This window comes from Mustela lutreola, chromosome 4, assembly GCF_030435805.1.
Source record: "Mustela lutreola isolate mMusLut2 chromosome 4, mMusLut2.pri, whole genome shotgun sequence".
Classification (NCBI taxonomy): Eukaryota; Metazoa; Chordata; class Mammalia; order Carnivora; family Mustelidae; genus Mustela; species Mustela lutreola.
The window spans coordinates 161,179,413-161,191,403 of record NC_081293.1 but is presented as its reverse complement, the minus strand read 5'-3'; the positions used below and the strand labels follow the sequence as shown (position 1 = coordinate 161,191,403).

Sequence of the window (11,991 nt, the reverse complement as noted above, 5' to 3'; positions counted from 1 at the left end):
GGAAGAAACAGGTGAACGGGATGAGAGGACACTTATCCTAATAAGCACAAAGTAATGTAGAGAAATGCTGAATCAGGTATTATACAGAAACTAATATAACATTGTATGTTAAATACACTGGAATTACAAATAAACAACCCCAAATAAGTATAATTCTATAAATAAATAAAAGGGACCCTTTCATCAATCCCATCGAACCCTCTCCCTGTATCGGAGAATAATGTCACTCTCCCCACCCTGTTGCTGCTAAGCCTCTGCTATAGCTGAGCAGGGGCTGGGATAAAAAGATGAATGGGATCCTATCCATACAAACCCCTCATGAAGTCCCCCAGCCCAGGGACACAGCAGCCACGCCACACATTTACATAGCATTTTGTGAATAATTCCTTAAGTCTTTTGCAAGCATTTATTTGGGTAAGAGATCATAAAATATATTTTTAAAATAACATAACAAAAAACACATTTGAATGAATACAAAATTAAATGACAGGAAATGACAGAATTTAGTGTTTATAAATGAGATCATCAATAACTTTAACAATTCAGAAAAGAAACTCAAAGTGTATTTAAAAGTTGTGACCATGCTTTATAATACTTTGCAATAAAAAAGTATTAGGCTTTCAAAGGTAATGCATGACAAATTTTTCAAAAGATTTCATAATGTACTCCTAGACACTGTCATACATGGACAAGAAAAAAAAAAAGACAAGAACTTTGGCGAGCAAAGTATTAGTCCTTAGCAGCTTGGTAGAGTTTACTTTTATACAAAGACTCCTCAATTTACATTTATTCTTGTTACAGGAGCAGAAAGTACTGATATGCCAAGCGGAGTCTTAGATAGCAAAAATAATTATTTTAAAAAGCCTGTACTCTATGAAAATGTGCACCACACAGCATCTGTAGAAACTGGGTAAATGTAAACCATGTGATTATTAACTCTTCTAAAGAAAACTAACCCCCAAATCTCACATAATATCCCATTACCCACATCTCTTGTCTGAAGATAGCCTCAAACTTTACACTAATGTGCACCGATTATTAAAAATTCTTACCTCCATTACTAAAAATGTTTCTGTGAAGTCCCTTGGAAGTTTTTTCAGTATTCTACTAACAAGACATACCATGATCAATAAACGATCACAAACTTTAGAAAGACGTACTGAGGACAGGGAAAGGACGACCAAGTCGGAGGTTTCTGCCTCCAACCCCTAGAAGAGCTTTTTACTTTGAGACCCACAGCTCCAAGAAGACAACTCAAAATTCCTTACATTTAAAAAAATACTTTGTCATGAATAACTGAATAATTAGATTTCTAGGAAAATGAGGCCTTTAAATTAAAATTTAGCAAAACTGACTATAATGAATTTTCCTCCAATCATTTATGAATGACAGAAACCAGTTGAAATCTTACATACAAAAGATACAAATACTGCATTATATGTAGTGAATATTGGCACATACCCTTTTGTATTTAAAGCATAAAATGCAATCAGCAAATCTGATGCTCTTAAGATACATTTATGACACAGCTCAAAAAAACCTCTACAAGGCCTAGAAACCGCCCACAGTCTAAGGCTTCCCAATGGGTTTGTAGCAAGCATCAGGTTGCCAGAGGCGAATATCAACAAGAATTTGATTGAGTTTTTGCATCCAGAGATCCCGCTCTTCCTTGGTATCTGCAGACAGCCAGTTCCTATGGGTGCAAACAAAAAAAGTCAGGATCCTTTCCCCCATTCCATACCGCCCTATTCTCTTGCTGGGGGAGGGGAGAAAAGGCTAAGCAAACAGCTAAAATGAGTTACTCTTTACCAGTTTTTAACAGATGCTAATCAAAAGCCTGTGAGGTTTTTCAGCTGCAATAAAGGAAAATAATCCCCATAGGTTGGTTCACGGAATCAAAATTCACAGTGATCCTGTTTGGTTAATGATGGAGTTTCCGCACTAAAGACAGTCACTGTCTTGTACAGGTGCTCTGGCCTGAAGGACAACCACTGAGTGTGGGCCACTTCCTAACAAGAGCTAGCACACCAGGTCTTTATCTGGAAGCTTCCCAAATCCTCAGATCTGGGCTCCCTGAGAGCTGGGATCACCAGCTTGTGGACTTTCCCTGGGCTCTACAAGTAATACTATTTTGCACTATTTCCCTTTATTTTTGTGTTAGTAGAACATGGTTATCTACAATAAGTGATCTGAAGATCACTTTGACCTTGTCTACCCTAACTTCTCCATCCATATCAGGAATCACTTCTTTGCACCCATATTTAGCCACGAATTGAATAACAAGTTGATAGGGTAGGTCAGAGTAAGCAAGAGGAGAATTCCCTAACTCACAAGCCAGATCATTCTTCTAGAGAACAGCAGTTGTCAGGTCTTTATACTGTACTCCTTCTGCATCTGTAATTTCCCCACATTGGTACTAGAAGTAGGATAAGCAGTGATCTGATCATCTAGTGGATGGAGATAACACAACATGTACAACAATAATAGTGGCCATTTCCTGAGCCCGTTCCATGAGCTCGAGACTGTGCTAAATGTGTTTACTCATCAATCTAGCTCTATCATCACTCTGTGGAAACTGATGTTTACATCCTGACTCAGTGTCTTGTTACCAAATGTAACCATGACAAGTCACTCAACATTGCTGGCCCTCACTCGTAACAGTTCATTTCCTTAATCTCTAGCCAGAAATTTGCAGAGTAGCCTGAGATTGTTTCTGTAAGTTACCTGATTTCACTGAGGGCATTTTGGGGATGGGAAGGAAGGGGCATGTAAAGTCTCTTTAAATAACACTTGCCTTCTCAATTATACACAAAATCTTCAAACTTAACCCAAAGTACATTAGCTAATTGCCTTGAAAATGGCTATACTGTGAGTATACTGGAAAACAGTATATAGTTTGAATGTTAAACTTTTTTTTAATTTTTAATTTTTTATAAACATATATTTTTATCCCCAGGGGTACAGGTCTGTGAATCGCCAGGTTTACACACTGAATGTTAGATTTTTAAAACTATATTAATTTAGTTAGAAGATTGTTCTCTTAGTGATCGTGTGGGTTTTCTTTCTTCTTTAAGACTGTACTCTCTTCAAAGACAAGGACCATCTTGGATATTTCTAAAAGTGGTTAGAACGTAGTGGGCAATCAATTACTTACTGGACATAAGTATTTCTGTTTATGGTGTAATACATACTTGGTGACACAGAGTGTGTCCCTGCATTGGCTGACAAGAGTCTCTCGGTCATCTTCTCTCTGTGGTCGGACAGTAATTAATTCAAATGTATTGCGTCTTGCACAAAATTCTCTGTTGGCGGGTTCTATTTGATGGCTTGTACAATTGGCCAGATTTATCCTTCCTATGGGATTCTTTAAAAACAAATTAAAAAACAATAAACAAGACCATTTACATCAATATGCATTAAGCAGTATTTAAGTTGGTACAATCTAAAAATTTAAAAAGTCATCAATGTAAAGGTTGAAACTTAATTATAATAGGTTTAGAGAAACATATTTATTATATTATTATATCTTGCTAGCAAAACGGAAACTCAAAGTGCCAACTAGAGCTTTGAGCCAACTTAAAAAATAAACTCTTTGTTATGGAATACTCAAAACAGATGCAGAATTAAAAGAGCAGTAAAATAAACTTTCCATGTACCCATCCACCAGCTTCAACAATTAGAAACCCAGATTACTTTGTAATTCTATTTATTTCTATTTCCCAGTTTGGGAGTAATAAATAATCATATTTGAGCAATAATATTAATTTCTTTGAAAATGAGATACTATTTATCATAAAATTCTATTATCAAATATTAGAAACAAAATCAAAATCACTATATTCCTGTGATGGCTTTCTATTATTGTTTTATTCCAGATTTAGGTAAGTCAACTATTAATAAAAACAAAAGTGAATTCAACATATTTCTGGCTAAATATGTTATTAAAAATAGTATGAAACATTCTAGGAGAAAAGACAGACAAATATATGCCTTAAGGTATTTTAAGAGGGATCAAATCACAGGGAATGGAAAAGAATGAAAGTTTTACACACACACACACACGCATGCATCTTGCAACAAGAACTTTTTTTTTTTTTAAAGATTTTATTTATTTGACAGACAGAGAACACAAGTAGACAAAGGCAGGCAGATAGAGAGGAAGGGAAGCAGGCCCCCTGCTGAGCAGAGAGCCCGATGTGGGACTCGATCCCAGGATCCTGAGATCATGACCTGAGCCGAAGGCAGCGGCTTAACCCACTGAGCCACCCAGGCGCCCCGCAACAAGAACATTTTTAATGGCTTAGTAAACATACTCAAAGGGGCATCTGGGTGGGTGTGGACACCAGCGGGAACCTCTACAGGAAACACAATATGAAATGCAGGGCTTTCAGCACTGACCAGAACTATTAATATTACCTTTCGTTTTTCATCATCTGGATAAGTCCAATAAGAGATACAATTTCCAGAAAGAACACACCATCTTCGATGCCAAGCACCAAAACCACTAACATCTTCAAATATGGTCTGAAAAGTCAATGAAATGTTAACTTGAGAAAGTTGAGGATCGATTAAATGATAAATCTACATGTTAAACTTCAATACGTTGATATACTTAATAGCTCAAAATCAACTTACATGATTTGCATCATCCTTTACCCTAATAATGAAACTCATTGATTGCTAATATCCAGAAACTGACCCAGATTTTCAAAATCATCTATAAGCATATAGCATTTAAGAATCTCCAGATATTAACCTCAAATCAATACCTCTATCTAATTTAGACCTTTTTAAAGCATCATATCCCAAACCAAATGCTCCTTAAACAAGAGAAAAGTGCTTTAAGTGATGTAGGGTAGAATAATGAGAATATCATACTTTATATGTTGACAAAACCAATAACAGCTTATTAAATTAGACTTATTTTATACAAAAGACTGGCATTTAACTTCTATTCAGAACAAAATAGGATTGGGAAAGAGTTCAACTCATGATTTTGTGCCTTGACGGATTACTTTGATAAACGTCAGAGCACCCCGCCTACTGCTGAGCCACAAAGCACAACAGAGTAGCATCTGCCGGCAGTCAGGTGGCTGCCGGCTCATGCCTTAGAAACACAAGCTACATTCTAAAGAGAGGTGAAGCAGTCATGTCCATCAAGGTCAGGACTCTGGGAAAGGTAACTAACTTGGGGCTTTTTTCCATGCAAGTACTTCTGCTTAAACAGTATAAGTTGGAGCTGCTCCCTGCCACCTCACTGTTCTTTACTTGTAGTCCTAATGAGCCTTAATCACACAGAAGTCTTTCCTTTGGACTTAAAAAGGAAAAAGACGTCCTTTAGGAAATACTATTTGAGAGAACAAAGCAAGGTAAAATGAAACAGTGCTAGAGATCAGAGGTTGGCAAACTTTTCCTGTGAAGTACCAGAGAGTAAAGATGTTAGACTTCGTGAGCCATCGGGTCTGTCACAATTACTCAATTCTACAGTAATGGTAAAGCAGTCATAGATAGTGTGCAAACAAATGAGCCCATGTTCCATTAAAACTTTATAAAAACAAGCAGCAAGCCACACTTTGCTGACCCTAGCTAACCGATCATCTCAAAGCACATTTGTGTCTGATTTCAGAATGCATTCGGCTTTTCCACCTTCACCTGGATCAACTAAACTTTATACAACCTTAGGATAGCAGACATATATTCTTCTTGATTCACTAATTTGTGTGAATTTGCCTAAAGTTGGCTTGAGTTAGAAGAGTACAAGCTCTAGCCATGGAGGAAAGTTACTTTGTGTGAAGAAATGTTTCTATGAGAGAACTAAGCCTGAAATTTATTAGCTTAGTTAATTACCCCAAATTAATTAGCTTGCTCTAGCCACATACCCTTTTACCCCACCTTTCTTCCTTCTTCCCCAGTTTATCCTCTTTCCTCCCCAAGGCATGTTTTTAAGCAGCACTGGCTCACAACCATTCAAGGAAAAAAGACAGGAATGTTGCTATTTCAATCTCAAGCACAAAATTAGCATAAATGACTCACCAGCTCCCTCTTATGTTTATGCTCACCCTTTACATCATAAAGCTAATAGACAAAGAAAAATTTGACGGGTAAGAAGAGCACATTATTATAATTATACCTGACTACAATCAGAGAAGAATAAGAAGAGGACAGCATTTTCATTTTTTTTATAGCTGAGGAACGTTCAGGCCAAGAAAACTAAATGACAACACAAAGCAGAACTGGAACCTTCTAGCTAATCCGGAACTTCCTGACTTGCCGTTCATCGGTGAAGGCAGAACTAGACTAGCACCATTTTAGAATCACTTAGCAAGTTTTTTTGGTTGGTAGTCACCTTCCTTCTAGCTGTCCCTGACATACCAGGAAGGAAAACCGAACCAAGCAACTTTAGTTTCGATCGCTAGCTCTATTTTATAGAGGGTACAAGTAATTAAAAGGCACTGTTTGGCAGGGGATAGAATTTATTTGGGGAGTTCTGAGAAGTTTCTTACCACATTTTTGCAAATGTGGTTGTGATGAGAATGGGCTATAGGGTCTGAGACAGAGTAAACCTGAAGAGGGCTAACTAACACTAACTTGTTGAGAGCCCAGCTCAAAAATTCAGTCAATCAGACATCATATGCAAATGAACTAATGGTCACAACAATCTGTCAGTTGCTAAAGGTATCTATAGTAAAATATGAAAATATTTACATTAAATAAAGTCAGAAGGTAAACACTGCTTTCCATCAGAAAATGTATAAAACACTTTTTCAAAAACATCTAGTGCCACCTACTGGCTGTACATGTGAGCAAACTAAGGCAGTCTGGTCTACCACCCGGTTGGCCACAGAGCTCCTCTGTATCATTCAAATTCTTGCTTCACAAGAAAGTGAGGGATTAGATTTCCTCTACTTTGTGCACCATACCCACAATCTTCTGTGTACGCTATACATACTTTTCTCATCTGATAATCGAAAAAGTATATAGCCTTGAAAAAAAAAGTATAGACCCTTGAAACAGCCCAGAGGTCAGGGGTGCCGAAAATCCACATCTAACTTTTGACTCTCCCCAACCCCCACCAGAACTGAACTATTAATAGCCTATTGTTGGCCAGAAGCCATGTCTACAATAGAAGCAGTCAATTAACATATATTTCACATATTACATGTATTATAGACCGTGTTCTTAGGATAAAGTTAGTCAGAGAAATGAAAATGTCAAGAAAATCACAAGGAAGAACAAATACATTCACAGTACTGTAAATATTTACTGAAACAAATCCATGTATAAATGGACCCACATAAGTGTTGTTCAAGGCTCTTCTGAGTAAGATCAATCCCGTGAACGATGGCTTGGGTTTCATGTCTTCTCACTCTCGTGACCTCGTTCCACATATCACTCCTTAAATCTAGTGCAGGTTCCCCAGCACGTCTTCAGTCTCTCTGCCCTATTAGAAGCCACCCATTTGATTTAAAGATTCTCAAGTCTCGCTGATCTTATTAAAATGTCAACCAAATCCTTCTTTCACCCTTACATAGCTCTGCAGGTACCACACTCTCTCCTCTGCAGCCAAACTTTGTTTCACAGAGCTGCTGGCACTCTCATTCCTCACCTCCTACCCTGTCCATAACCATCTGCAATCCAGCTTTGTTCTCTGCCTTGTAAAGGAGTCCCATGGTCTCGGATAGTAGTCCAGATCTAAGTTGACCACTCCCTCTTTCAGAGTCTCTCTTGGCAACCATGCCACACACAGAGCCCTCCCTGCAGGCCCCTTGGAGAGCATCTCTTTCTAGGTCTGTGGCTTAAATGTTAGTGTACCTCCTGGTTCTGCTTTGCTCAGCCCTCCCTGCACTATCTCTATGATGCAGATTTCCAAATCTTCATCTCAACCAAACTGCCCATCTTGAGCCTCAAACTCAAGATCTTTTAGAGTCATCTAAAATTCAGATCATTTAAACTTAACTCATCCAAACTTCCCTCCTTGGGGGATGAAGGAACTGGCATGAAAGAACTTTCTGGGGCAATGTTCTAGATCTTAATAGAAAATTGTGTTATAAAATGTATGCTTGTGTCCAAACTCAGGGATGTACACTTGAGATTTGGAGGAACATGCTAATGTCTCCAGTATACTTTGAAAATTCTTTCCCTCCAAAAATGGTATTTTCAGCAATGGCCAGAGGGGTAGCTAGAAGGATGGCTAGGTAGCAGAAACGTGATAAAACAAGGAGAGTAAAACACGTTAAAGGCACCATCTAGATGGTGGCTATCTGGGTGTTTGATGTAAAATTCTACCAAACATTGCTGTATATCTGCAATTTTCCACAGTAAAATTCAGGGAGCAAAAAACTTTTCCCCAAATGTGCACACTTGCTCCTTCCCCAAGATCCCTTATCTCAGTGGCATCATGCCACCCAACAAGTTGTACAAGGCAGGGATCTAGGTGACATCCTTACTTCTACTTTTCCACCCCCTCTGCTGCAGTCAAAACCCCCACGCCTGCCCTCCCTCCTGCTTCATCTCTCCAGGACAGTCCCCATCAGTCCCCATCACCTCTCATGGAGTGACTGTCTCCTCGCTCATCTCCTTCAGAGCCACCCGTTTCCATCCTCCTCTCCGCATGGCAGGAAGAATGACTTTTCTAAACCTCAAATATATGTTATTCCTCTGCGTAAAGTCCTTCAAGTGTACTTGCTGGCTTCCAGATATAGTCCAAATTCTTCCAAAGGCCCTTTAGCCCTCAGCCCCGTCTCCCCTAAGTACACTGTCCTCTGCAGTCGCGCTCCTCGCTGTCCCTCCTCCCCACACACACCCAGGCCTTAAGCACCGCTGAAGGACGCGCCACTCACTGTCTGTGCCCTCCTTATCTCTGGTGGAGGGGGAGAGGGAAGGGCACTCCAGGCTGGCTTACAGGCACTGCCCTTCGTCCGGAATACTTCTTCCCCTCTTTCTACCCGGCTAACTCATTCACCAGTTTACAAGCTACTTCCAGTGACTTTCTTTAACGCCCCTCCAGTTACCCCCCGGCACTCTATGCTCCCACCAATTACAGCACAGCATCGCACTTGCCAGTTTACTTGTGCTTTCTCCCTACTAATCTAAAAGCTTCTGAGGGGAAGTGTTATTTTTTTGTGGCCTGCCAGATTCCAGCACCAGCACAGTGACTGACACAGTGTGGACGTGCATTCATACATTTACTGAACCGATGAATCATGTAGTCACATAGGTTGTCATTTCTATGCGAAACCAAGTCTATACATCACAACATGGAAAAAGGAAAATACAGATTAAGTGATGTTACTTACCAGGAAACCTCTTTCTTCAACACTTGAATTTACTTGACATTTTATTTTTAAATAAATATGACCTTCCAAAGGAGATAAAAAGGGCACCTGTGAAGACAGGGGGTAAGTTATTTGCAAAACCGTTTCAAAGTGTGATTTTTTTTTCTTGATAAAACATGTATAAATCATGTTTTATGATTAAAGAAGATTATGCCTTGAAAGCACAGTATTTTCTAAAGCTGGAATGTAAAATACGTGGCCCGAAAGTCTACTGGTTCCTTAGCAACAAATGCTTTTGAAGAACAAATTCATTCAAGGTAGAGTTTGATAAAAATAGAACCCTAAGTTCCAAGTTAATTGATAGAGAAAACATAGATTTAAGAAGAGGTTACATGTGTTTATCCATTCTCCATCAACAGAATATATTCCACTGGTAAATTAATACATTAATACTCAGTAGTAAAGAATAGTGAGCTGCAGAAATGGAAAAGCTGATCCCCAAATTCATATGGAATTGCAAAATGTCCCCATTATTAATAACCAAAACAATCTTTAAAAAGAACAAAATTGGAGGAATCGTACTTCCTAACTTCAAAACTTAATCCAAAGCTACAGTCATCAACACAGTGTGGTAAGGGCGTAAAAGAAGATCTGTAGACCAAAGGAACAGAACTGAGAGCCCAGAAATAAACCCATACAGCTATGGTCAACAGGGGTGCCAAGGCCATTCAATGGGGAGAGAGCACTCCTATAAGCAAACAGTGCTAGGAAAACTGGATTTCTACATTACAAGAGTGAGGTTGGTTCCCTATCTTCCATCACATACAAAAATTAACTGAAAAGGGATCAGTGACCTAAACCCATGAAACTCTTAGAAGAAAACACAGGAGTCGATCTTCATGATCATGGATTCAGCAATAGAGTCTCAGATATGACACCAAAGCATGAGCAGCAACGCAAACAACAAAATCAATAAATGAGCAAAATTGAAAGCTTTTCAGTGAGGATTCTCAAAAACTTAAAAATGTAACAACTACATAGCCAAACAATCTTCTAGGTATTTATCCGAAAGAATTAAAACCAGAGTCTCCAGGAATATGGGCACTCCGGCATTCATTAAATTCTTCACAAGAATTAGAGGGGCAAACAACCTAAATGTCCCTCAACACATACAGACAATATGGTACAGAACCCTTTCTCTCCATTTCGGAGTATGAAAACTACTCTAGGCCACGCAGAGCCTATTCTTCTCCAAGTAGGAAGCTCGTCTTCCCGGCTCTCAGACTCTCCTGTGAATGTGCACGTTCCCTTTGGTGCCAAAGGCCATAGCCTGCAATTTGCACAGCAGATTTTGAGAGCAATTGTGTGTCTTTTCCATGTTTGTTCTCGTAGCCTACTGCCAACTTCTATCCAGGCATTCAACCAACAGTTGCTGAAAGGATACTCTTTGACCAAATAAATACCCAGTTTTCCTATTTAAAAAAAAAAAAAAAAAGGAAAACGTGGCACATAGGTAACCCCTGGATTTTCAAAAATCTGCCCACTTGACTTTTACCAAAGACTTATGTTAGTACCTGTCTTTGCTAACTGAAAGAAATCTGAAGAGGATTTTCACTTTCATGAAAAGAGGCAAAAAGCAAAACGAGCATTTAGCGTTTGTGTTTGCAGCTAGCTGTTCTGGAGGCAGCGTGCACCCCAAACAGCGAGAGTGGCACCCAGCTCTTTCCCTGGGGACCACAATCAGCACCTCAGCACGAAGCCACCAGAACTCTGAACTGTGTCTGTGAGCATCTGTGCTTCGTCTCCATTTGTTCTGTGCATCTGTTAGCAAAACGTGTCTTAAGGTACCAGAAAAGCCTAAGAGAAGTTACTTTTGAGTGGAAAAAACTTTTTAGGTATAAGGCTAGTTTCCAACAATTCAGTCTTCCAACACAATAAAGAGAATTTAAAGGGGGGAATCTTGGCCAGAAAGTGTAGATTTCCAGAGACTAATTCCATGAGACAAACCTCTAGCTTTCTGAATTTAAAAAGTATAATGTAAAATCAAAATATTATGTGCCTCATTATCCTTCTTGTTATAAATTCCCTTGTTCTTTTCTTTTCCATGTTGTCAGTTTTAAGTTCCTCAGGCTCTCAATCTTAATAGATTTCCACGTTGAACCCAGGGAATGCTACTGGTAAAAAGAATCTCATAAAAATGAGAAGAAAATGTTCACTCTTAACTCTACAGCTATAAAATGCTGACAGTATTATTGGTCAGAAGCTTGTGCCAATGGGTGAGAATAGTCACAAGATGGTCAATATCACTGCCCCCTGCTGAGTGTAGGAACATGGGAAAATGTATGAGCCTATTAGGTTTTCTGTTTAACAAAATGGTCTTGAAGATTTTCACACTTCTAAGATTATTGCTAAGATCTATAAAATGTAACTCTATAACTAGCATGGCTGTAATTTTTTATACAGTGGGATATTTCTAAGAGAGGGGCGTACTGTTAATAATTATTAAGCCAATGGGCATACACCAGGATAGTTTTGGGCACAGCAGAACACCTAATCACTCTTCCTATAACCTTGAAATTCAACAATGCTAATTGGTTGTTTTACTTCACAACTGTTTGCCCTATTATTATTTGAAATGACATCTCTATTTCTGGTAAGGTGTAAATACCTATGAGGGTTCTTTTAGTCAAAAGATGGGCTTCGAGATATTATTCTC

The 11,991-nt window shown here is 38.8% G+C and overlaps 1 protein-coding gene across 3 annotated transcripts in view; it reads right to left on the bottom strand.

The window, feature by feature from the left end:
- Positions 1 to 392: 392 nt before the first annotated feature.
- Positions 393 to 11,991, bottom strand: part of ANLN (anillin, actin binding protein) — a 48,866-nt gene continuing 37,267 nt past the window's right edge. For all 3 annotated transcript variants that reach the window (XM_059171555.1, XM_059171556.1, XM_059171557.1), the window contains 4 exons: positions 9,297 to 9,383; positions 4,417 to 4,524; positions 3,192 to 3,364; positions 393 to 1,693 (listed from right to left, as the gene is read on the bottom strand). In XM_059171555.1, the coding sequence (XP_059027538.1) occupies positions 1,570 to 1,693; positions 3,192 to 3,364; positions 4,417 to 4,524; positions 9,297 to 9,383 (492 nt within the window). In that variant the 3' untranslated portion in view covers positions 393 to 1,569. The remainder of the gene's footprint in view (positions 1,694 to 3,191; positions 3,365 to 4,416; positions 4,525 to 9,296; positions 9,384 to 11,991) is intronic.